The sequence below is a fragment of the Onychostoma macrolepis genome, chromosome 11 (assembly GCF_012432095.1).
Source record: "Onychostoma macrolepis isolate SWU-2019 chromosome 11, ASM1243209v1, whole genome shotgun sequence".
NCBI lineage: Eukaryota > Metazoa > Chordata > Actinopteri > Cypriniformes > Cyprinidae > Onychostoma > Onychostoma macrolepis.
In genome coordinates this window covers 6,881,210-6,903,851 of record NC_081165.1, presented here as the reverse complement: position 1 = coordinate 6,903,851, position 22,642 = coordinate 6,881,210, and the positions used below count along the sequence as shown (strand labels likewise).

The window sequence follows — 22,642 nt, the reverse complement described above, 5'->3', positions numbered from 1 at the left end:
TTTGAAAGAAAAGAATATTTTTATTCAGCAAGGATGTGCTAAATTGATCAAAAGTGACAGTAAAGACTTATATTGTCCCAAAAGATTTCCATTTTGAATAAATGTTGTTCTTTTTAACTTTTTATTAATTAAAGAATCCTGAAAAAGTATCACATGTTCCAAAAATATTGTGCAGCACAACTGTTTTCAACATTGATAATAATCAGAAATGTTTGTTGAGCAGCAAATCAGCATATTATTATGATTTCTGAAGATCATGTGACACTGAAGACTGCAGTAATGATGCTGAAAATACAGCTGCGCATCACAGAAATAAATTACAGTTTAACACATATTCACATAGAAAGCAGTTATTTTAAATAGTAAAAAATATTTCAAATATTTTGGATCAAATAAATACAGGCTTGGTGAACAGAAGAGAATTTAAAAAATAAAAATAAAAAAACATTAAAAATCTTACTGTTCACTGGAAGTGTACTTATAGCTAAAATATAGACAGGAAACAGAGGGATTTTCAAATATCAAAACCAATACTGAAAAGTTTCCAAATACGCTTTAGCGTCACTGTATATGGCACGTCACTCATCTTAGGGCCTATATGACATTATGCATTCAAATAATTAACAATGAATTAAAAATTCTAATCAGCACATGCTTTCCATAACGCACTGACTAATGGCTCATTATCCTTCGCACAAAACATCCTCATCAGAAGTGAATTATCTGCACCTGTTTGGCAGAGAAGCTGCGCTCTAATGACACCGGCTCCTGCTCCAGCTGGACCCCCTCCAGAAAGCAAAGGGCAGGAAAGCAGAACCAATAATAGAAATGATATTTCTTCAGATCCTGGACAAACAAAAGGACCAGTCAGAAACAAATGGCTGAAAGGACATTAATTTATTAAGACATTTTCTAAAACGCTGGCATACAAACCGCAAATGTCAAGAGGATGAATTTGTTTAGGATGGAGGAGTCTTCCAGCGCAGCTCCTGACAGAATAGCGCTCCAAATCTGGGATGAAGACAACATCACCAGTATTAATTATATGGACATGACCAGAAATGATTTCTGATATAGTTTATGCAAGTGCAATAGTGTAAACATTATGCATTTCACACTGTGAAACACATTCTGGGGCAAAATCAATAAACAGCTGTGGTACTTTTGTGCACAACATTTTTGTACAAAATCCTAGCATTTAAATGCAGTCATTAGATGCATCCAACTTCAGATACACTTACTTAAAGGAACAGTTCACCCAAAAATCTAAATTTCCTCACCCTCAGGCCATCTGAGATCAGGATGAGTTTGTTTCTTCATCAGGTTTGTAGAAATGAGAATATAATAAAGAGTAATGATATTAATAAAAACATTTTTATTCCGCCAAACAATGTAGTTCCTCAGAAACGGTTGTGGTTCCATCAAAGTGGTTTCCGAGCAACACACAGACGTAAACAAAGGTGTATGTTTGTAGAGTAATTTACAACAGCTTCAAACACGGCTCAACCAATCAGAATCAAGGACCGGAACTATCCGTTTTAATCTGAATTAATGGATTAGTTTCAGCTTTGGTCTTCTCAGATGTTAACTGATGGACTGGAGTGGTGTGGATTATTGTGATGTTTTTATCAGCTGTTTGGACTCTGACGGCACCCATTCACTGCAGAGCATCCATTGCTGAGACACTGATGCAGAGACATTTCTACAAATCTTGGAAAGCGGAGGGTTATCACATTTTCATAAAAGTTTCATTTTGAGTGAACTAAATAATAATAAAAAAAAAAGAGAAAATCTTTAACTAACAAATCAGAGTGGAATGTTGGATACTTCATTCATGCGCTCAACTGTTGCAGCTTTCCTTATGTATCAGAAGAGGAGAGCCTATTAGATTCCAACTTTGAATAATAAAATTTAAACCTCATGCACTATACATAATATAAATTGTACTATGTAGTGTATGCTTATACTATGCATTATGTTTGAGAACATATAGGTGCATCTCAATAAATTAGAATGTCGTGGAAAAGTTCATTTATTTCAGTAATTCAACTCAAATTGTGAAACTCGTATTAAATAAATTCAGTGCACACAGACTGAAGTAGTTTACGTCTTTGGTTCTTTTAATTGTGATGATTTTGGCTCACATTTAACAAAAACCCACCAATTCACTATCTCAACAAATTAGAATATGGTGACATGCCAATCAGCTAATCAACTCAAAACACCTGCAAAGGTTTCCTGAGCCTTCAAAATGGTCTCTCAGTTTGGTTCAGTAGGCTACACAATCATGGGGAAGACTGCTGATCTCACAGTTGTCCAGAAGACAATCATTGGCACCCTTCACAAGGAGCGTAAGCCACAAACATTCATTGCTAAAGAAGCTGGCTGTTCACAGAGTGCTGTATCCAAGCATGTTAACAGAAAGTTGAGTGGAAGGAAAAAGATGCACAACCAAACGAGAGACCCGCAGCCTTATGAGGATTGTCAAGCAAAATCCATTCAAGACTTTGGGTGAACTTCACAAGGATTGGATTGAGGCTGGGGTCAAGGCATCAAGAGCCACCACACACAGACGTGTCGAGGAATCTGGCTACAGTTGTCGTATTCCTCTTGTTAAGCCACTCCTGAACCACAGACAACGTCAGAGGCGTCTTACCTGGGCTCAGGAGAAGAAGAACTGGACTGTTGCCCAGTGGTCCAAAGTCTTCTTTTCAGATGAGAGCAAGTTTTGTATTTCATTTGGAAACCAAGGTCCTAGAGTCTGGAGGAAGGGTGGAGAAGCTCATAGCCCAAGCTGCTTGAAGTCCAGTGTTAAGTTTCCACAGTCTGTGATGATTTGGGTGCAATGTCATCTGCTGGTGTTGCTCCATTGTGTTTTTTGAAAACCAAAGTCACTGCATCCGTTTACCAAGACATTTTGGAGCACTTCATGCTTCCTTCTGCTGACCAGCTTTTTAAAGATGCTGATTTCATTTTCCAGCAGGATTTGGCACCTGCCCACACTGCCAAAAGCACCAAAAGTTGGTTAAATGACCATGGTGTTGGTGTGCTTGACTGGCCAGCAAACTCACCAGACCTGAACCCCATAGAGAATATATGGGGTATTGTCAAGAGGAAAATGAGAAACAAGAGACCAAAAAATGCAGATGAGCAGATTTTATTGGTCTTATGAAGTATTCTAATTTGTTGAGAGTGGATTGGTGGGTTTTTGTTAAATGTGAGCCAAAATCATCACAATTAAAAGAACAAAAGACTTAAACTACTTCAGTCTGTGTGCATTGAATTTATTTAATACACGAGTTTCACAATTTGAGTTGAATTACTGAAATAAATTAACTTTTCCACGACATTCTAATTTATTGAGATGCACCTTTAGTGCATAGTATAAGCATATATATACGATATAGCATAATTAATTGTATGTCTTTTGAGACACAAAAGCACCATTCTTTTCAGTGCAAAAACATTGTGTTTATTAAAGACTGGGTCTTATATGCAAAAGTCTGTGCTGTTTGGCGGCGATTATCACTGTGTTATTACCATTTGCACAACATTTTTGTACAAAATCCTAGCATTTAAATGCAGTCATTAGATGCATCCAACTTCAGATACACTTACTTAAAGGAACAGTTCACCCAAAAATCTAAATTTCCTCACCCTCAGGCCATCTGAGATCAGGATGAGTTTGTTTCTTCATCAGGTTTGTAGAAATGAGAATATAATAAAGAGTAATGATATTAATAAAAACATTTTTATTCCGCCAAACAATGTAGTTCCTCAGAAACGGTTGTGGTTCCATCAAAGTGGTTTCCGAGCAACACACAGACGTAAACAAAGGTGTATGTTTGTAGAGTAATTTACAACAGCTTCAAACACGGCTCAACCAATCAGAATCAAGGACCGGAACTATCCGTTTTAATCTGAATTAATGGATTAGTTTCAGCTTTGGTCTTCTCCAGATGTTAACTGATGGACTGGAGTGCTGTGGATTATTGTGATGTTTTTATCAGCTGTTTGGACTCTGACGGCACCCATTCACTGCAGAGCATCCATTGCTGAGACACTGATGCAGAGACACATTTCTACAAATCTTGGAAAGCCGGAGGGTTATCACATTTTCATAAAAGTTTCATTTTTGAGTGAACTAAATAATAATAAAAAAAAAAAAGAGAAAATCTTTAACTAACAAATCAGAGTGGAATGTTGGATACTTCATTCATGCGCTCAACTGTTGCAGCTTTCCTTATGTATCAGAAGAGGAGAGCCTATTAGATTCCAACTTTGAATAATAAAATTTAAACCTCATGCACTATACATAATATAAATTGTACTATGTAGTGTATGCTTATACTATGCATTATGTTTGAGAACATATAGGTGCATCTCAATAAATTAGAATGTCGTGGAAAAGTTCATTTATTTCAGTAATTCAACTCAAATTGTGAAACTCGTGTATTAAATAAATTCAGTGCACACAGACTGAAGTAGTTTAAGTCTTTGGTTCTTTTAATTGTGATGATTTTGGCTCACATTTAACAAAAACCCACCAATTCACTATCTCAACAAATTAGAATATGGTGACATGCCAATCAACTCAAAACACCTGCAAAGGTTTCCTGAGCCTTCAAAATGGTCTCTCAGTTTGGTTCAGAAGGCTACACAATCATGGGGAAGACTGCTGATCTCACAGTTGTCCAGAAGACAATCATTGGCACCCTTCACAAGGAGCGTAAGCCACAAACATTCATTGCTAAAGAAGCTGGCTGTTCACAGAGTGCTGTATCCAAGCATGTTAACAGAAAGTTGAGTGGAAGGAAAAAGATGCACAACCAACCGAGAGACCCGCAGCCTTATGAGGATTGTCAAGCAAAATCCATTCAAGAATTTGGGTGAACTTCACAAGGATTGGACTGAGGCTGGGGTCAAGGCATCAAGAGCCACCACACACAGACGTGTCGAGGAATCTGGCTACAGTTGTCGTATTCCTCTTGTTAAGCCACTCCTGAACCACAGACAACGTCAGAGGTGTCTTACCTGGGCTCAGGAGAAGAAGAACTGGACTGTTGCCCAGTGGTCCAAAGTCTTCTTTTCAGATGAGAGCAAGTTTTGTATTTCATTTGGAAACCAAGGTCCTAGAGTCTGGAGGAAGGCTGGAGAAGCTCATAGCCCAAGCTGCTTGAAGTCCAGTGTTAAGTTTCCACAGTCTGTGATGATTTGGGTGCAATGTCATCTGCTGGTGTTGCTCCATTGTGTTTTTTGAAAACCAAAGTCACTGCATCCGTTTACCAAGACATTTTGGAGCACTTCATGCTTCCTTCTGCTGACCAGCTTTTTAAAGATGCTGATTTCATTTTCCAGCAGGATTTGGCACCTGCCCACGCTGCCAAAAGCACCAAAAGTTGGTTAAATGACCATGGTGTTGGTGTGCTTGACTGGCCAGCAAACTCACCAGACCTGAACCCCATAGAGAATATATGGGGTATTGTCAAGAGGAAAATGAGAAACAAGAGACCAAAAAATGCAGATGAGCAGATTTTATTGGTCTTATGAAGTATTCTAATTTGTTGAGAGTGGATTGGTGGGTTTTTGTTAAATGTGAGCCAAAATCATCACAATTAAAAGAACAAAAGACTTAAACTACTTCAGTCTGTGTGCATTGAATTTATTTAATACACGAGTTTCACAATTTGAGTTGAATTACTGAAATAAATTAACTTTTCCACGACATTCTAATTTATTGAGATGCACCTTTAGTGCATAGTATAAGCATATATATACGATATAGCATAATTAATTGTATGTCTTTTGAGACACAAAAAGCACCATTCTTTTCAGTGCAAAAACATTGTGTTTATTAAAGACTGGGTCTTATATGCAAAAGTCTGTGCTGTTTGGCGACGGCGATTATCACTGTGTTATTACCATTTGCAGAAAGCAAGTTTGCTTAATACAACAAAATTGTATTAAGAAGATTAAGAATGGCAGAAGTAGTTTATCAAATGATGGAGAAGGATGCTCAGCATCCAGATATGCAGTGAAAGAAAGCACATAATTCATTTGGTGGATCCCTGCAGGCAGCGAGTGCAAATAAAATACCCTATCAACAGGCACAATTAATTAAGAGCGAGTCAAAGCACTGCACCTCATTGGCTGCTTTATCCAGGAGAGCTTTCTTGTCGGTGGTTTTGAAGGCTTCTAATGTGTTGGTGTTGTACAGAGTTCCTGGCGCTGGACAGCAGCGAGCCGGTGTGGCTCCACCACTGAAACATACACTATATTATTTGCATTCATTGATACATTGTATTATTTGTATTGTGTTTTAACATCATAATGTAACCAGTATTGTATACGATTTGATTTTGCACAAACCAGGATATGCTGATAAGATTAACACACTACGGCTCAGGGTAAAACCACAGTATAGCTGCGAGCGGCTTATTGTTTTATACTGCATGCAACATGATAAAAGAAATCAATGTCAATAAATAGGTCAACGATAAATAAGAGTCTCTAATGCAAAGGAAAATAATGTTTAAAAACACGTTCCAAGGTCTTAGAAATGTACTCTTTGTATTCATTTTGGTTTCATATGGTTTTGAAAAACACTACTAGTTGTTTAAGGGTCAATGATGTATAAGGATTTTCAACAAATGCAAAATAATAATATCTATTAATTGATCAAACATTAAGAATGTCATGTGCACATAATTCATATTAGAATTTTAAATTAAGTGATTTTAGTGTTTTTTCATCTAGATGAAAATGTCAGGTGGTGCAATCGTGATTTATCTTAAAATTAATTAATTTCCTTAACATGCATAACTTTTTCTTTTAAGTTCTCTAATTAAAGTGTTTAGAAAAAGTATTTACAGTTTTTGAGTTTTGTAAATAATTATCTAATATTTTTATTCTAAAAATGAAAGAATTAAAATAAATATAAAAGGTAAATAATTATTTACAAAGATAAATCACGGTCACACCACCTGACTTTTTTTTTTTAAAGCTATGACCAGTTCATCAAAATGAAAAAATAAAATACTAAAATCACCTAATTTGAAAGTTTAATATGAATTTATGTGCACACAACATTCTTAATGTTTGAACAATTGCAATAGATATATTTTTTTTGTATTAGAAAAATCTCAAGTTTGCTTGTCAAAAATCCTTATACATCATTGACCCCTAAATGTTTAAATTCAACTCTCAGATTCTTCACTTTTTTTAACAAAACCATGGCGGGGGGGGTGGGGTGGGGTGGGGGGGGGGGGGGGTTGTACCATATGCATTAACTAATGTTGACAGATGTTAACATTAATGTAATAATCATGTTAACTAATGTAGTGAACTACTGTCAAGAAATTGAACCTTGTTTTAAAATAAATTAACCTATATATTAGGATTCTAGAACAGAATTAGTAGAATATCAACTTGCCACATTATCTATACAGAACGCACTTGCTCCCTATGCCTTTTGCAGCACCCTTTGAATCTAATGACTGGAAAGTACCCTATGTTTACGACTTGAAGGAATCTATCTGTTTTATAATGTGCCTGGTCTTTCGGGTCACCGCTGGTATGTTTTTAATGTCTTATTTGGAGAGCAGCAGCGTGGCTGTAGGGGGTCAGGAGTAACCCCTCATCATGTCTCCTGGCTCCACCAGACTACTGGGCTGCTAACAGTGATTCTGTGTGCCCAGTGCAATTACTCAGCCATCATAAATGTAATTAATTCTACTGAAACAATCCTTGAGGATTTAACTGGCAAGAAAAAATCATTAATTTCACAATTAAGAGACGTGATATTGGGGCCATTATCCATGGCTTTCAGAATAACCACCTGCATTACATGCTCTTAATACAGAAAACTTACACATCAAATGCGCTGAACTCCAGTGTCAAGCGTGTCGGCAAGCCAACAGGATCACCTGCGATTTATAACAAAACATTTGCATTATATTACAGCTTAAAGGTGGATGAAGTTTTCTCGTTCAGCTCTGGAATTATTAAATGAATCATTGCTGACATGCACCTGAAATGGCATCTAGAACTAAACACTTCTGCATGATTCACCCATGCTGATGGTGCAAGCAGACAGAAGACCAGAGAAAATGCCAGATTGGTTTATTTAAGAAGTGGCAGTGAAACACAAAGGATGGCTATGTTAGAACAGCACACTACTATATTACTCTTAGTATTTTAGCAGAATGCAGCATGTATATTGCAGACAATATGTGCATGCTTTGTATGCTTGAATGAACTACTACATTTGCCAGTATTCACATTCTGGACAGCTGCTGTATTCAGAATGCAACACGAGCACACTACTGTCTGCATGCTGCAGAGACATTTCAAAAATACTCTTCATATTTCAAAATGGCAAATAGCATTTCGGTAACACACTACTATAAAGTCTCGTTAGTTAATATTAGTAAATGCATTAACAAACAATACATTTGTTACAGTACGTTTAAATCTATGTTAATGTTAGTTAATAAAAAACAACAATTTATTGTTAGCTCAGATCCATTAAATAGTATTAATAGATACTGATAGATAATGAAATCAACCTGAAGTAACATTATTTAATCCTTTAAAAATGGACCTTATTGTACTTTATAGTGATGTGTTCCAAATAGCGGTATGATGAATTGTTGTCATGTGGTTGTGTTATTGTGTTGTGTTATTATTGGTGTGTGTTTGGATATTATTGCTCTTTTGTTGGTTTTGACAGCTTATATTGTCATTATTTGTAAGTCACTTTGGATAAAAATGGCTGCTAAATGTGTTAAAAGAACTAATATATATATAGATATATACACACACAGTAATATTTTTAATGTTTTCTTTTTTCAATTAAAACTGCTGTTAATACTTTTTTGGAACCTGTGATACTCTTTTCTCTGTTTCTTTGACAAATAAAAAGTTTAAAAGAACAGCATTTATTAAAAATAGAAATCTTTTCTAACAATATATCTTTACTATCTTTTTTTACATTTTTTATCCATTTAACACATCCTTGCTGAATACAAGTATTAATTTCTTTAAAAAACAAAAAGGGGTAAAAAAGAAAGAAAAAAACTGACTGGCCCCAAACTTTTGAACAGTAGTGTATATTGTAAAACACATTTTCTTTTTTGAATTAACACTTTTCTTTTTAACTTTTTATTATTCATTAAAGAATCCTGAAAAACTATGACAGCTCCCAAAAATATTAAGCAGCACAACTGTTTCCAACATTGATAATAAATCAGTATATTAGAATGATTTCTGAAGATCATGTGACACTGAAGACTGCAGTAATGATGCTGAAAATACAGCTTTGATTCACAGGAATTAATTATATTATACACAGTGTTGGGCAGTAACTAGTTACTAGTAATTAGTTACTGTAATAATATTACTTTTTGCAGTAACTAGTAGTGTAACTAATTACTAATAATATTTCAGTAATAATATTACAGTTACTTTCCATAAAACAGCTTAGTTACTTTTGATGCTTCAACCCTGATTTAAAATCTAACAATCAAATAATTCCTAGATTTATTTTCATATTTTTCATGACTCGCGCATGCATGTGATGTCCCCGGTGCAGCAGGCAAGCTTGGAATATGGAAAAGCAGATAGAAATATTGCATTATCGGCATGTGGTACATTATATTAATATAATATAATTTAAAATATTTTTTGAAAATTAAACAGTTTCTTACAAACTCATGTGATTTGATAAAATACATAACGAAATTGAATCGCATATGGGTAACAGAAAAATTACTTCAAGCTACACATGACAATTAATGAGATTAATACAACACTTGTACTTGAATGCCACTATCAATCAATATCGAGTGTTTGTAATAACTTCTGACTGCGATCCAGTGTGGATTTTGGTCAAATGATGAGGCAGAAATATGTTGTTAGTAATATTGTAGAAGAATTTTATCTGGAAGATACACAGTTACAACTTCTGTGGGGCGTGAAGGAAAAGTAATGTAACTAGTAGTGTAACTAATTACTGTTGCCAGAAAGTAATAAGTAAAGTAACAATATTACCTTTGAAAGGAGTAACTAGTAGTGAGTAATATATTACATTCTTTGAGTAACTAACCCAACACTGATTATACAGTATATTAAAATACTTTAAAATTTAATTTAAAATGAAAAAAAATGTTGTTTTTAATTGCAATAACATTTCGCACAATTACATTTTTTTCTGTATTTTTGATCAAACAGACACAGCCTTGGTGAGCATATATAAACTTCTTAAATATAAAACAAACAAAAAAAAAAAAGTAAAAAATCGTACTGATCCCAAACTTTTGACAGGCAGTGTATATATATCCATACAGAAATGAAAATTTACAATTTTAATCAAATTTCAAATTGTTTGGAAAAATGCCTTCACTTTTATCTAATCAAAGAATGAATGAAGACATTCAGTAGATCTCAAACATGAATTACTGCATGCAAATTCAATCACGGCACAATGCATTTAAATAAAGACATGCAGTGAGACTGAATATACCATCTGATATTACAAAAAAACAAATGTGCTTTATTTTGTCTCTAATCATCAACTATAAAGTGACTTTCATTTTCAGGATCTAAGCAATCTGTTCTGACAGAAGCCTAGCACTTAAGAGGCCACTGCTGTCAAACCCCAGCAAAACATCTCTTTCATTATTACACCCATACTCACCGTTATAGTAGTAGCCTTTGATGTGTTTTGGACTCTCATCTAAGCGGAAGTCGTTGAGCTTCTTCTGGGTGAGCTGATGCCAGAATCCTGCCTCCAGGGCACTGCAGAACGGGGCAAACTGCAGCTTTGGGGCGGCTGCGCCTCTCTCCGTCGACTCCGCTTCCATCAGGACCGATGCTTTTGATTCTTTACGACACAGAACACAATGCCCAGTCAGACAATATGAGACCATTCAACCACTGATTATTTCTATTGAACCTTTAACAAGATGCTATAAATACAAATATTGTATTAACAATAATAATAATAATGTTTAATTTTTTTCAAAACAAGATTATAATGTATAGTGACATCTAGCCAAGAAATATTTTCATAAATAAAAATAAATAAAAAAATAAAATAAAAATGAATTAAATAGTAACATGTACTCTTAGAAAATATTCCTCAGTGCTGATAGCCTGTTCATATTTTCTTATAATAACGCATGCATTTCTTGTTCGATTGGGTTTGTGGAAGTTGGTTAGTTTTGAAGTAGTAGTTCCCTTTTCTCACTTCAACAAGCTTGGATGTAAAAATTCATAAGAAAGTAATATTGCACTAAGCTGACAAAACATCTAGACAACTAATTACATCTTGTCAGCGTAATTAAAGTAAAAGCTGCGCTCTTTAGTATAATACTGCTTCGGTAAAAGCACTGAGTCTCTGTCACTGTGATCGCGTGTTTGTTTCTTAAACACGCTGCAGTCACAAGCACCACATTGTAAATGTGATTTGTGCCGATTATAGTCCTGTAAATGACAAACAGAGAGTCCGAGCAACGATAAACACATATAACAGAAACATCACTCACCAGACAGCGCTTCCTGGTTGAGGTCATATGACCGCGGAGCAGCTTGCACGCATGCGCAGTCGGTTTGTTTGGGTTTCGGAGCAGAGCTAACGCTTCACAAATTACTTTAAAATTAATTTAATAAGAAAACAAGTACCGACCGAATGGAAGCCGTGGTGGCGTTTTCGCTGCTGCTACAACTGGTTAAAGCTTTATATTTAATATTTTGACATTTTAAAAAAACAATTTCTGATCTTAATCGCTGTTAGCATACACGCTTGTCTGATAAATGTTTTGAAGCATCATATTATCCCGATGAATAAACGTTGACAAAAAACATTAACTAGTCGCTGACGTTAACCAGATGGGTGTCAAATCCTCGTGTGCTGCGTTAATGTCCAAAAAAGTCTTAGGGTGCCAAAACCATCGAATAAAAGACAAAAACCCAAAACACAAGGAAAACACAAACTAATAGACAAGAAAATACTGACAAAAACTTATAAACGCTGTTTCTTTTCATTGTAACTGTGTTAGATGAATCAGTTCGTGTGTCGGTAGCCGTGCAAAGCAGAAGGGCGATAGTGAACTAGCCAGAAAATCCGGACTGATATACAGCATGACACCTTTACTAAAGCTGCAACTGAGCTCCTGAGTCAGTCGAGATCAGCAGCATTCCTTCAGCTTCCAGTCCTGTCCCGGGACGTCCTGCGCGCACCAAGCCGGGGTTATGATTCAAAACTCCCAAAATAGGCTGTACATACAAATCTATCCGTTTAAATCGTGCTTACAGTAATGCATTTGCAATGGAAGACTGTCAGTCAGTGGCATCAGAAATGAACAGTAAAACTGTAAGTGTGTCAAAGTGTATGCATAACTTATGAACACTTAACTGTTACCGTGCAAAGCATGCTATGTCTAATTTTTCAGCTCTAAATATTTCATCATGATCGTGATAACAAACCTGGTAACTATCACATGATATCTGCACAAGTATATCAGAAAGGCACGTGATGTATCTGTAAAGCAATATGCATTGCATTGATGATGCATAAACACAAGTTCATCTCTGTAAGTAGTCACACTTAAAAATGACAATTTTGATAACTTTACAGATTAAATAAAACATTTAACCGAATTCATGTACATGCTTCAGTAAAACTGTCTGATATTTTTACTTTTGGTACGTGTTCGCCTTCTAATGCATGTGCATTATTGTACAACACTGTTTAACATTTTGTTTTTACCAACCTTTTTTTATTTATTTATTTATTTTATTTTATTTTTCCTGTTTTAATCAAAATGATCAGTATGCCACAAATACGGCTCAAGCTTTTAGACAGGGTTTCTGTGGCTCTAAAAGGGTCTTTGGAAGTCCTAATTCATCCTTCCGCAGTTTGAGGCCTTTAAAATGTTCTAAATCAAAGCAGAAATTCATACTTTTGAATTCTTGTATTCAAGTTATGTCACATAATGTAAAAAATAAATAGATAAAAATCTTCCTCAACATTTTTGTTTTCCAATACAAATATCTAAAGATCCTTAAATTGAAAATACATTTACAGATGCAAAAGTAAAATTATGTTTTGAAATTTGTTTTTTTGAAAAATGAAGAACATCACTTTTTTACAGTGCGATCAGAAGGTAAAAGATATTTCCATATAGAGCCATTCAAGCCTTAAACTTTTTATTTTATCTATTTATGTATGTATTTGTTTGTTTGTTTGTATGCAAAACAATTAAAAAAAAAAAATCAGAAGTCCTACATTTACCACCTGCAAAAACCCTGTTAGAGTAATAAGTGAAGAGTGTTTAACATCAAAACCATGTTATAGTAGTCATGTAAACCAGTGGTTTTCAAAATGTGAGTCATCTTTACTTACATGTTATTTTTACATTTAACAGGTTCGGTTTATAGGAATTGAATTTACATTAAATAGTTCCTGCTTTCTTTTTAAGGCTTCAAGGTCATTCTGAACATGCTTGATTATCATACACCCAGAATTTGATTGTTCAGCTGAAGCTGTTTGCATGTGGCATCTTCCAGCTCTCTGCGGACAGTGCGCATTCGCTTTTGACCAAACTCATATTTGGGTTCAGTTGATAGAAATTAAATTCACATTAAATAGTTCCTCATTTCCCATTTACTGTAGACTTTCTACAGGTCCATCAAAAGACCTCTCTGCAAAGAATGAATGAATGCAGCATCAGAAATGATGAAATTACAGGACATTTGCCAAAACATACATCTCAGTTTAAGAAAACCATCTAATTAAGTCTGGTTATAGCGAGAATGGCACTTTTGTTCCACCAATCACATGGTTTCATAGAAAGTGACAGGCACTAATTGAGAGCTAACAATGCAAACTGTTAGAAGAAAAAGAGAATTGAATGGGACTAAGCACTGCACTGCATTAATATTATATATATTATAATTGCTTTTCCGTAACTTGAAGTCTTTGTAGTCCATTTCATCATCACCTCATCACTGCACAGGCGTAAAATACAGTATGTGTGGAATGGATACAAGCATTCTGCCATCTGTTGTTTAATGCACGTATTGTATATGACAGAGGCAATATGAAACAACATATTTAATCTTCACATGACCTCAGTGTTACATTGTTCATCAACCAGAGACATCCAGTTACTGGCTGCGTCTGAAAGCTGAAAAATGCCACCTCTGAACTGAAGGCAGAGGTAGGAAGGCAACAAGGCACATCCGAATCCAATGATCGTGTCACTTTCTGTCTACTGAGATACCTTCATATGAATGATTTCTGATGAATCCACTGCCTATAATATCCTATAATAAAAGATGGCATATGAAAGCTGTGGCTGGTTCCCATTTTGTGTTTTTGACCAATTTTTTTTCCACTTTTGATGTTATTTCTAGCAAGTAATTAAATATTTGCTTAGATATCGCCAAAGCTTTCTTTATTACATTGTAGATTATTACACCTTCATGCTGCCTCAGAAATCTCTCTAAAGTAGTTTTTGTGAGGTGCCTTCAAATGCAAACACTGCCTGCAAAGTCATTGCCTGATAAGCAACGAGTCAGCTGCCTAAGCTTTCGGGCTCAGCCATTATGTCTAAAATGTTTTAAAGATGTAATTATGTGTTTTATGTAAGTTGCATTAGATGTTACAGTTTATATCAGTTTTATTCAAATCATCATTTTTATTGTTAAACACAAAGATCAGGTGAAATGCATTGCATTGCAAATCATCCAGGAGTTCCGTGTATACAGACAAGTTGTGCATAGTATGTATACACCACTGCTTTCTTTTTAAAACTTCAAGGCCATTCCGAACATGCTTGATTATCATACACCCAGACTTTCGATGTTCAGCTGAAGCTGTTTGCATGTGGGATTTTCCAGCTCTCTGCTGACAGTTTTGACCAAACTAATATTTGATTAAACTGCCTGTAAAATATATATGCACCACACCTGCTATTTAAACATAATTAATGCCAGGAGGCATAAAACCAAAGCTGTACTGACTGTACTTCACCCTCAATAGCAAAGTTTCATGAATTATTATTTTAGTGTTGTTTCATTTAACAGTAAGTTGCTACTATACCATGATTACATCAGATCCTAAGTGCTGAAGCAGCAACATAAGTGCTCAGTTTCAAAACACTCTGAATAAGTTTATCGTATAATCTGATGCAGATTACATTCAGCAATAAATAATAAAACTGCTCTGTACTTACAAGATGCCCAAAAATAACACAAGCATGGCAGATGCACAGAACTACAAACGTGTCACAAGAAACGCTTCAGAAAACACCAACGGAGCAGGTGCGCTAACAGTTTTTCACCTCTCCTAAACTTTATTTATCGATATGAAATATCTTTTTGAACACTCTTTTGAAGTTCTCATTGCACAGCGGGTATATGAAGGGATTCAGGGTAGAGTTGATGTACCCGAGCCAAATTGTGAACATATGAAGGTCATGATGCACACAGGTCTCACACAAGGCCATGACCATGAAGGTGATGAAGTACGGGATCCAGCACACCATAAAGACGCCAATGATGAAGCCAAGCTGCCTGGCGGCTTTCCGCTCCTTCCGGATGCGCATGCTGTGGATGCTCTGCTTGGACTGTTCGCAGAGCTTCTGCCAGGTTTGTTTGGCGGGGAGCGTGTTAGTGGGGTCCATCGGAGGGCTGTTCTCAGCCCAGGGCGACGGCGGGGACGGCGGAGCGCTGTGATTGCAGAGAACCGTGGCGTAATTGTGAATATCCACAGTCGGTGCGCTCTCACACATGTTGAGTGCGTTCGAATCGTTCGCATTCATGAACGGTTTGGGCTGAGAGTTGTTCTCGGACTGCAGGAAGGCGAGGGATAACGGAGGGCCTTCTGCGACGGTTTCCCCGTCGTCGCTCTGAAACGAAGCCTCGTTGGAGTCTTGCACGCTCTTTCTCATGCGCTTCGAAAGACTGAACATTGATTTCGCCTTGTAACAACTCTTCCTCCTTGTCTCGGAGGTAGCGTCCTCGTTATTGTCCCTCAAGCTGTAAGGCTGCTCCAAACTGTACTGATCCAGCAGGCCCTCGTTTTGAGAGAACGCCTGCGAAGCCATACTATCTCGCTCCAAGGCTTTGGTTATCTGCAGCTGCATCCCGTTATGTAACGCTTCATCTGCTTCGGTTTTCACCATCGGACCAGCAAAGTTCTCCCACTCTCGGTAATGATCGCGGACTGCGATGAAAATCTGCGAGTAGAACAGAAGCATGAGGAAGGAGGGAATGTAGAAGTTGAGGATGGCTGTCAGGACTTTGAACCAGGTGACGAAGCGGAAGTCCGTGTCGCATTGGTTCTCCAGCTCTGGCTTTCTGTCGACTCGAGCAAACATCCGCCAGCCCAAGATGGGAACGATCCAGGTCATGGAGAGCAGCCATGCGCTACAAATCAACAGCGTCGCTCTTCCTCGTGTCCGATACTTTAGGTACTGTAAAGGGTGGCGTACAGAGCGGTACCTGTCCAAGCAAAGGATAAACAAGCTAAAAATGGAGGCCGTGCTCGCCACATAGTCCATGACCAGCCAGAACTGGCAAATAACGCGACCCAGTTTCCACTCGTCCTCAAGAAGGTAGGCCAGATTCAAGGGCATGACCGTCGCCCCCACAATGAGGTCCGCTATGGAGAGGCTGACGATGTACAGGTTCCCTACCGTGTGTAAAGTCCGTTCCTTTCTCACGGCAAAAAGCACCAGCAGGTTCATGATGACCGTCAGGAGGGAGAGCGTGCCGAGCAGAATCCCCAGCACCGCATTGTTCATGTGATGGTGGAAGGGAGCAGACGCATTCGAAAGACTCGTGACGTTGGGTTCGGGGTGTTCCTGAAGAATTCTTTTCCCGTGTGTCGCGGTGAGTATCGTAGTCGTCTCCATTGGGCACGTGTCACATGATGTCAAAGTTGTGAGAAAGCACATAGTGACTTTGGGTTTTCAAATTCATATCCACATAATGGAGTTTCTGAAAAACAAAACCAGAGAGAATGCATCAGCTTGAGTTCGTATCGTGCGCTTATTGATGTGTGACTCACTGCGCTGAATGAACGGAGACATCATATTTCTGATGCGCTCAGTCCACATGACTGAAATGTCACGTTCTTACGACAGCACAGACGCAAGCGGGTTCATTAAGAAGCAGTCGCTGGGACCATGGATGTTCAGAAAATATGTGAGACACGCATTGTCTGGTTGCTAAGAGAGATGGTTTCTATCCATGCTTCACCATAAATAAAACCCTAGACCTTAACAAAGCCTTGTCTGTGTCTGTCTAGGCTCTCATCTCAGGTTAGATCTCTCATTGGAAGTTCTGCTTGTCTGTATTGTTGTCAGGGCTCACCCTCTTTATACATTCAAATATCTTTTTTTTTTTGTCACTCGATTTGTGATATGTGAAATTTGAATGAGAAAAGAAAGTGTGCAACCATAATACATAATGTGAAGTACATGTAGATGTCTTGCCTGTTAGGTAGATAGGCAGCATTTTCTTTAAATCTATTTTAGAATTGTTTCCCTGTCGTTTCAAATCCTACAGCTTTGTTTCTTCCATGGAACACAAATTCAGCAGAATTCCTAAGCTGGAAATAAGCTTGAATACTTGGATAAAAACAGCAACAGAGATTATTAATGATGTACTGTCTGTTCCACACATACTGTATGATATGACTTAAGAAGACCTGAAATATTGTGTATATTTGAATTACATTTATGCTGCTTTTTGGAGCTTGATAGCCCCTGGTCACTGTCTACTGCTGTTTCATGGAATATAATAATGCACTTATTGTATATGTAAATAATAATACTAATAATAAAACGTCATAGAGGTTTGGTGAATGACAAAATGACAGAATGACATTAATGCTCACTTTAATCTGAATTGAACACTGTTTGCACAATAATTTAACACCAATAACCTAATGTTCACTGTTGTTAGTGTTTTTGAGGAAAAGCCTTAAACCTGAACACCTCATGATACAAAGCAGGTCATCAATCATGCTGTTACTCTCAAGTTGTGTTCTGTCTGCATTAGGAAAAACTGTTAAAGAAGCATTATCTTACATCACACAGCACATGAACCTAAAGCAGTATGGTCTGATTTAGGTTTTTTTTTTTTTTTTTTTTTGAATAAACACAAAGACTGAACATGAAGCTACACACTTGTACCAAATATTTATGCATTACTGTAAACCTGAGAACTTTAAGGTTTACAGCGTTGCACTCAGGGTATGTACATTCTCCAAACAAATTTGTAACGATTTCTCGACGCATTAGAGTGGATCGTAATGTGGAGAAAACCCAAGTGATGCACTTCATCTCACCGATGCGCCACGCTTAAAACTTGCACGTGTTAATCGTTTTCCGAAGAGTTGTGCGTAATTGTGATCTCTCCATTTACTGACAAACTCGCCGTTTACTGCCTTTTTTATTGGATGAAGCTGAAGGAAAGCGACGCATGTTCTTCGCGGAGGAGCCGTGCGCAGACACCTGTGGAATGCCCGTCATCTGCGCGTAGAGTCGAATAATTCTATCAAAGTGCGCGCTGTCTGTCCATCAGTCACGAGAGCTAACATTAGTCACTTTTACATAACCGATGTAGTGATTCTCTTCAATGACATTAATTTAGCTCGAAATGTGATTAGATTGTAATCATAAGCACGAATGGAAACTTACCCTTCCGCCTCGCAGTAATTTCCAGGCAGGAATTTATCTCCACAGATCTGATGTTCACTTCGAGTGAACTGGACGCTGACTGACGATTTACTGCTCTGAAGGGTCTCAGGAGTGTCTCATGAATGTCTCATGGATGCAACCCCACACACACACAAAGAGAGAGAAGGAAGGAAGGAGAGAGAGAAATCCATTCTTCATATGCTATGCATTTTTTTTAAAATAATGGCCTTTGTGTGGCTATTTATTAAAATCTGTACCTAATTAGTTGTTCTTAGGCAAAAAATAATAATAATAATAATAAAAATAAATAACACAGACAGACATTTTCAATAATGTCAAGTAACCTTTATAAATCTCTCTCTTTATGTCAACTTTTTTTTCTTTCATTTGGAAATTAGATAAATGATGACAAAATGTTACTACCATCCCTTTTTAAAAAATATCCCTTTAGAATATTTTGGCAGTATTCTCGTTAAAAATAAGCACATCTAATGTACAAGTGTGTTTTTCCCTCAAATAAATATAATATAAAGTCATGTACTGTAACTGTGAAATAATGACACCTCATGGCTTGGTCCTCTGCTCAATGAATAAATGTAAATAAATGTCATGATGGTGGTATTTAGTCCTGAAAAGAGGCCTAAATTTTCTTTATGAAAAATATAATTTCTGACCGTAATACTGTAATATTTTAAGTGAGATCAAAAGAGCAAAGGCTTAGGGGCTATGTTGAACTGATGAAAGACTGGCTGAAGCTCAGGGTATTTCCTAAATGATGGAACAACTGAAAAAGCAGATGATGAAGGAGGACACGTCTCACTTTGCTGGCCATTAATCTGTGGCTTGAGCACAGCTTGGGTTATACAGCAGCAGCACCAGGGCTAATGAACTGGATGTGTCTCTTGAATTGAAATGTCTCATCTGTCACGCATACTTGTGTCTTGATTGTACAACCTTCATTCAAGAGCCAGAGACTGGCAGCCTAATTACCTCTTCTATGTGTAAAGGAAATATTACCTTATTACAAGTCAGTGAACCAAATAACACTCCAATTTGGGTTTTCAAGAGCATATAAGAGCCATAATAATGAGTTTGGATGCTTATTCACATCTAAGAGAGAGTACATCATATTTTAAAGCAAACGTGGAATCATAATTATATGTTGTTGGTCTTAATGTACATTGTTACATTGGGTTACATTGTTACATTAATAGCTTATATACAAATAGTGAGCTTTTCATTCATTTTCACTGTGATTAACAAGTTATTATTGTTTATCTCATATGTGTACCCAAATGTATTTTAAATGACTTAATTCTACCTTTATTAGACATTAATTGCATAAATGCATGAATGTGTATGAGTTCACTTTATACATTAGCATTTCTTTACATTTCTTTAATATTAATAACTTTTTAATGTTTTCTACTATTTTTTAGATCTTTTTTTCTACTATTAGCAATCCTTTACTACTGGTTTCAAATCAGACTGATCTCATCTTTTATACATTTATGTATGTTTGGATATATGATGAAATGTACAAAATTGTACAGTGAAAATACTTTTAGTTACAATATGAGCCGCTCACATGTACATGAATGCTCTGTGAAGTCCTCTTCACAGAAACTAACAGGCGACTAAAACATATCCCACTTGTCCCAGAAGTAAGAAGTGTTGTGAATGGTATTTAACACTGATTTTGTTTCAGGTTGAAATGGTTTCTTTTGTGTTTTCATAAATAAACTAAAAGGATGCATTTAGATGCATGCCTCTGTTCTTTCCGTTTCCCCATCCTCAACATTACAGATGCCTATCACAGCCCTGGAGTTAGTACTTCAGTTCTCCTTTCATTGCTGCTTTCATTGTATTGCTCAGAAGTTGATGACCCTCCTGCATCCCCAGCTCCTCCTCTCATCAGCAGTCGGCACTGGCCTTCAGATAGGGGCTAAGCACTGCAGCTGAGCAGGCACCTTTTATTTCATTTTAATTTTTTTATTTGTAATCTTCTGCTGTTGCTACTCTTGAGTCTATGGCAACCCACAGAGCCACTCATTGGTAGGGTGACCAAACGGGACATTTTTTTACGGGACACGTCTTTGCCAGGATTTCTATATTGCCTAAAATATCCAGGTTTTGGCTGTTTGCACTGTGCAGGTAGATCAATGTGTGACATTCACGAGAGCTATAGAGAGCAGAGCAGACAGCTCCTTATGCTTTCGAATCGCCCTCGTGTCTACCTTGGTGTCTTTTTTTTTTATCGGTGCACAGCGACACTTCAAGTCAAAGAACAAACAAACAAACACATGCCCATATTTGCATCGCTTTGATCGTTCTCTGTAGATCTCACCTTCTCACGCGCAGCGCCATGTTTTAGGCAATATTTAAATCCTGGCCAGGACGTGTTCCGTAAGAACGGCACATATGGCCACCCTACTTATGGAACAGTTGTGAAATTTAGCATGCAGATAAAAAGACAATCTTATCATTAACCACAGCAAATTAGGGACTTCTACCTCAAACCCTGTAGTGCCACCAACTTCCCGAATTTGTGCTTTTGTTTATACTAAAATAAATTTGATCCATAAGGAAACTGCAACCAATTTGACAAACAGCACACTGCAATGGACATGAGGATATCTCTCCACAATGCTTTAGAGCAGAGGTTTTCAAACTTGTCCTGGACGACCCCCTGCACTACACAGTTTGTATGTCTCCCAAATCAGACACACCCAATTTAGTTCTTGCAGTCTCTACTAATGAGCTGATGAGTGGAATCAGGTGTGTTAGGGTGCTTTCACACCTGCCTCATTTAGTTCGGTTGAATCGCACTAGAGTTCGTTTTCCCTCTTGGTGCGGTTCGTTTGGGCAGGTGAGAATGCAGCAATCGCACTCGGGTGCGCACCAAATGTGGACCAAACAAGCGTACCGAGACCTCCTTGAAGAGGTGGTCTTGGCACACTTTCAAATGAACCCTGGAGCGGTTTGTTTGTGGTGAGAACGCGATCCGACCTCAAACAGACCCAACTGCAAAAAGAACTGCGCATTTTTGGACTACACCAGCTGCCGTAGTCAGCTGCGCTGTGCATTATGGGATGAGGAAGTGTTTGCTTCATCAACAGCAATATTTTATGTTTGCTTATAACAATAGTTTGACCACAAATATTGAGACTGATCATACTGATCATCTCTCCCGGGACAGACTCGACTGGGTCATTAAACACGTCCTCGAAACGGCAAACTAGCTGTTGCTTTGTGAGAGACGTGTCTGAGCATGCAACAAGTTTGGGAAGCTCCTCCGGGATGGTAAATTTCATGAGTCCTAGCCGCTGACATGGGTCACGCAAAAGTAGTGGCTCTTGATCGGCTTCTTCCACTTCGAAGGCTAATTTGTGTTTGGTGTCCTTTACAGTGCATTCTGTGTAAAAGCTCCCTAGGGAAGGCATTGTGGCACCAGAATACAATTTCAGTATTGTTGTACTCTGCTGCAGGGGGCTTTCATGATCCAGTTTCTCTTTGATTATGCGGCTCATAACATTACAAGTTGCTCCCGTGTCTAGCTGACAGGCCTGCTTTTTTATTAAGTGTGAGGTTAATGAAACATCTTGGACCTGGGGACTTTACAGTGTCAATGCATTCCTCAGCAGTGAAAAGCCGACCCTCACTGTAGGGTCCTTGCTCATCCTGACCATCATCCATCATTACATTAACTCTGCCTGCCCTGTCGGCTCTCTGTCGGGCTCTACACACCTTGGCGAAATAATTCAATACACCACACGATGGACACATCTTTCCATATGCGGGACGCTGCTCTCTGCCTTTTTTGTGACCGCCCCCACAATACTTGCAACACACAGTCCTGAGCGTTTGCCCATTGCTCATTTTGCCATCCTTGCGTTTCAGTCTCTGTGCTTGTGTGACAGAGCAACATC

The 22,642-nt window shown here is 37.6% G+C and overlaps 2 protein-coding genes across 4 annotated transcripts in view; both read right to left on the bottom strand.

Moving 5' to 3' along the window:
* The window catches only part of atg7 (ATG7 autophagy related 7 homolog (S. cerevisiae)), a 96,915-nt gene extending 84,557 nt beyond the window's left edge, over nucleotides 1-12,358 (bottom strand). The window contains exons 1-6 of one of the 3 annotated variants that reach the window (XM_058791241.1): nucleotides 11,547-12,358; nucleotides 10,697-10,882; nucleotides 7,871-7,925; nucleotides 6,143-6,260; nucleotides 934-1,011; nucleotides 730-846 (exon numbers count right to left, since the gene is read on the bottom strand). In XM_058791241.1, the coding sequence (XP_058647224.1) occupies nucleotides 730-846; nucleotides 934-1,011; nucleotides 6,143-6,260; nucleotides 7,871-7,925; nucleotides 10,697-10,862 (534 nt within the window). In that variant the 5' untranslated portion in view covers nucleotides 10,863-10,882; nucleotides 11,547-12,358. The other 2 variants (XM_058791243.1, XM_058791242.1) reach the window with 2 other exon arrangements.
* A 2,877-nt stretch (nucleotides 12,359-15,235) lies between these two features.
* Nucleotides 15,236-18,848, bottom strand: hrh1 (histamine receptor H1). The gene is made up of 2 exons (XM_058791252.1): nucleotides 18,714-18,848; nucleotides 15,236-17,007 (listed from the first exon to the last, which is right to left on the bottom strand). Exon 2 carries the CDS (start codon nucleotides 16,962-16,964, stop codon nucleotides 15,360-15,362), a length of 1,605 nt encoding a protein of 534 aa, XP_058647235.1. The 5' UTR covers nucleotides 16,965-17,007; nucleotides 18,714-18,848; the 3' UTR covers nucleotides 15,236-15,359.
* Nucleotides 18,849-22,642: the final 3,794 nt, after the last annotated feature.